The 3,997-nt window shown below is 37.6% G+C and overlaps 1 protein-coding gene across 3 annotated transcripts in view; it reads right to left on the bottom strand.

Moving 5' to 3' along the window:
* Window positions 1–3,997, bottom strand: part of B3GALNT2 (beta-1,3-N-acetylgalactosaminyltransferase 2) — a 29,070-nt gene that overhangs the window by 2,390 nt on the left and 22,683 nt on the right. For all 3 annotated transcript variants that reach the window (XM_058166118.1, XM_058166100.1, XM_058166109.1), the window contains exon 11: window positions 1,841–1,897. In XM_058166118.1, the coding sequence (XP_058022101.1) occupies window positions 1,841–1,897 (57 nt within the window). The remainder of the gene's footprint in view (window positions 1–1,840; window positions 1,898–3,997) is intronic.

The raw sequence follows: 3,997 nt of genomic DNA, 5'->3' as shown, positions 1-3,997 counted from the left end.
GTTGCTACACTATTACAGGCATAGCTTCAAAACCAGTTTTAGGGGACTTGATTTAGATACATGTTCCCTTGGGATATATAATTTATAGAGATTAAGAAAATAACAGGTCGGCAAAAATCCAAATTTATATACATTGCTCTTTCCAAGTTTAGGCAAGTATTGACAAGTTGAGCAAATAATTCAAAGAAAGGAAAGGAAAGAAGGGCAGAGGCAATATTTTATTTAAACTTGATTTTTGTGCTGTCCTTCCATAAACTTAAAAAACATATGAATTCCTTAGGATGTAGGCATTATGTTAAAGAATAAATCTAGTTTTATTAGATTATATGTTGTTGCCTGAATACATATAAACTTCTTAAGGTACAAGTCCTAATTTGGATAGCATACATGAATTTTATGTATGTACTGTATTATCATTCAAGAACTTCAGGCAATGTAGTTTGCTTAGGCTGAAAGAAACTGCCCTAAAGCTGCCTAGGGAGATTCCAAATTGAAATAGCTGAATATCATAGAGTGGACGGTCTGCCTAATCAATATACATCTTTAAATCCCTTTCTGAAACCAAGATATATTACTTTATAGCTTTATTGTCAAATTCAAATTTATTAAATTTATTTAATAAATCAATATGGAACACGCTTTTTCTTGACAAATTAGCAATAATTTCTGCTAAACACTGCACTGTTTTCAATTAACGTCATTATATCTCTGCACTTTTGATGCATAAATTTATACTGTTCTTCAATTAGAGATAACATCTGTAAATTATCCATTCTCCAAGATTTCTCAAAGATAATACTTAAAAGTTTTGCCACACATCAACTAATTTCTTCAATATTCTAGGAATATATATTCTTGTTGGAAAAGACCAGGTCAAATAACGAATACTGATATAAAAACTGAGTAGTTTGAGGTATGCCTTCACTGAGCAGCTGTTACACCAATTCTACTAATAATCAATTAAATGTGGAATTATGGACATTGGAAAACTTTGTTCATTTGGTACAAACTTGGTACAGTTTCCCATATTAAGAACAATACTAGGTATTAAATACTGTTCTCCTCTTTGGTATTTTCATGGAATACCTTTTCTTTTAAGCATGCAGGAAGCTGGATATAGTTCACAGTTAAGATATTGAATTATAACAATTTCTCTCATTTGCATTCTTAATATAAATTTAGCAGACAAAATTTGCCCACATACTCTTAAGGGTATTTCCAACATGAAATATAACTACATGGACTATTATAAAACATAAAAATCTACACTTATTTGCAACAGCAAACTAAAAGAGGTAAGGAAGAAACCAAGTAATTTAATTGTTTAGTGGTCTTTAATCATTTTATAATATTAACTTATTTGTATGTTTCTTCCTGTATTTTTAATTGCCTTAAAAAAGCAAAGGAATTTGGCAGATTACTGTACTACGAATTGTTGAAACCACTCACATTTCAAAGCAATTTGCCATGAGTGGAGGGAAGAACAAGTCTGTAAACTGGTTTGGAAAGAGTTGAATTCTGCCTTAATATAGATTTAATCACTTATATTTGATTAATCACTGGGAGCCACTTCTAGGTAGTAAGACAAAATTATCTGAGGTATTTATCAATGCCTAGTTGATAAAACTTACAAATTTTATAAGCATAGGTCAGTAGCTCTGAAAAATCACTTCTTGGGGCTTTTGATTCCTCCTCATCCTTGAATATATATTTCAGAAGTCCACAAAATTGATTTCAGGATAATTTTTAATAATTTTTAAATGTTGGTGGGCACCTGTAAAAGTTACTGCTATCATTCATACAGAATTATTCAGAAATTTCATCTGACAGTAACACATACCTGGTATCTTTTTGGCCCAATGGCTGCCATCCAAATACCCATGCTCACATCTTCACCCTAAGTGTATAAATTAAGCCAGAACCAAAACAAGGAGTGTAGTAAATAACCAAATCAGAATACTGAAATTTGCTGCAGAAGGCACATGCTTCACGAAATAGTTTGCCTTGTTTTTAAACACTTACATTGGCAATGTTTGTTTAGATTACAGATGCCTCACAATTCTATACCAAAACAAGCATAATGAAGAACTTAAGCACTTTCATAAAGAAAAGGGCTTCCTCAAGTCACAGCAGGTTTCCAATTTAACTCTGTTTTTTTGTTTTGGGAACAAAATGGAACTGGGTTTTTTTTTTAAATTATTATTATTATTTGAATTTATATCCCGCCCTTCTCCGAAGACTCAGGGCGGCTTACATTGTGTTAAGCAATAGTCTCATCCATTTGTATATTATATACAAAGTCAACTTTTATTGCCCCCAACAATCTGGGTCCTCATTTTACCTACCTTATAAAGGATGGAAGGCTGAGTCAACCCTGGGCCTGGTGGGACTTGAACTTGCAGTAATTGCAAACAGCTGTGTTAATAACAGACTGCATTAGTCTGTTGAGCCACCAGAGGCTCATTTGCCATTGTCACCTAGGTTTTTTCAATTCTCCAGTCCTTCCTATGATCTCATATCTATATTAATCAGGCCTGATCTTGCATAGCTTTTTGCGTGTGTGTGTGTGTGTGTGTGTATAGATTGTCTATTGCAATATTTCTCAACCTCAGCAACTTTCAAAAAGGGAAGGCTTCAACTTCCAGAATCTCTCCAGCCATCCTGCTGCCTGGGGCAATTCTGGAAGTTGAAGTCCAAACATCCAAAAGTTAGTGAGGTTGATAAAACACTGGTCTAATGCAGTATGAAAATTCTGTCCAATCAGAATTCTATGTATACCAATCATTCACCTATCTACCAGTGTACAAATGTTTCCATTATTTTGATTTTACGTATAGCTTATAAAAGTACAGGTAATCCTCGAGTTATGACAGTTCACTTAGTGACTGCTCGAAGTGACGTGATAACCCCAAGCATTTATGACATGGTCCCAACATTATAAATGTTGTTCACCCGTACGAATGACTGCAGAGCAGGGGTGAAATGCTCCCAGTTCGGACCCGATCCAGTAGCAACAGGTGGTTCGGAGAACTGGTAGCAAAAATCCCTCCCGCCCATGCCCAGCTGAGCCGCGCGATCATCAGAGGGTTGGTTTTGTTTTTTTTTACTTTTAAAAGCATTTTTTCTTGGGCCAAAAAAATGCTTTTAAAAGTAAAAAAAAGCCTCTGATGATTGTGCAGCTCAGCTGGGATTGTCAGAACCTTTTAAAAGCATTTTTTCTCCAACTTTTTTGGCTGAAGATGTTGTAAAAAAGTGCTTTTAAAAGGTTCTGATGATCAGGCAACTCAGCTGGGATCGTCAGAACCTTTTAAAAGGATTTTTTTTACATCTTTGGCCGAAGAGGTTGTAGAAAAAATGCTTTCAAAAGTTAAAAAAAAAGGTTGGCCACGCCCACCCAGTCACATTACCCCAACAAGCCACACCCATAGAACTGGTAGTAACAAATTTTACATTTTACCACTGCTGCAGAAGCACTGCAACATTCACCCTATTCCCCCTCACTCCCCACAACTGTTTCCCCCTTCCATGCCAGACAAAAGTGAAAGGTTCTGGGGGCTGTGATCTTGCATGCCTTTAGGCACCCTGTTGTGGCTCCAGCCCCCACCCCACCCCCGGGCCTGGCCCCCTGCCAGAAAGTGATTCAGAGAGTGAGGGGGAAGGGCTGTTGGGGCTCCCCTCTGCAGGGCCAGCCTCTGTGGCTTAACTCCAGGAGCCAGAGGCAAGCCAGGTGGAGGAGGTGACGAGGCCTCTGTCTCCTGTATCTCCCCCCACCCAAGCAACGCTTCCAGACCCAGCTGTGGACAATCAGTCCTGGTTAGATCCCAGGTTTCGTAGATAAGAGAGGCAGGAACAACAAAAGAAGGGGTGGGTCAGGCCTAGAGAGTGCTGAGTCACAGAGCCACACCCCACAGGGTATAAAAGCAGGAGGGGCTGCTCTACTACTTCGTGACAGACAAAACAAACTGACTGGAGAAAACTTGAGCTGAACTATTTGACT

The sequence above is a fragment of the Ahaetulla prasina genome, chromosome 1 (assembly GCF_028640845.1).
Source record: "Ahaetulla prasina isolate Xishuangbanna chromosome 1, ASM2864084v1, whole genome shotgun sequence".
Taxonomy (NCBI): Eukaryota; Metazoa; Chordata; class Lepidosauria; order Squamata; family Colubridae; genus Ahaetulla; species Ahaetulla prasina.
The sequence above is the reverse complement of the archived record's forward strand: the minus strand, read 5'-3'. Positions and strand labels throughout refer to the sequence as shown.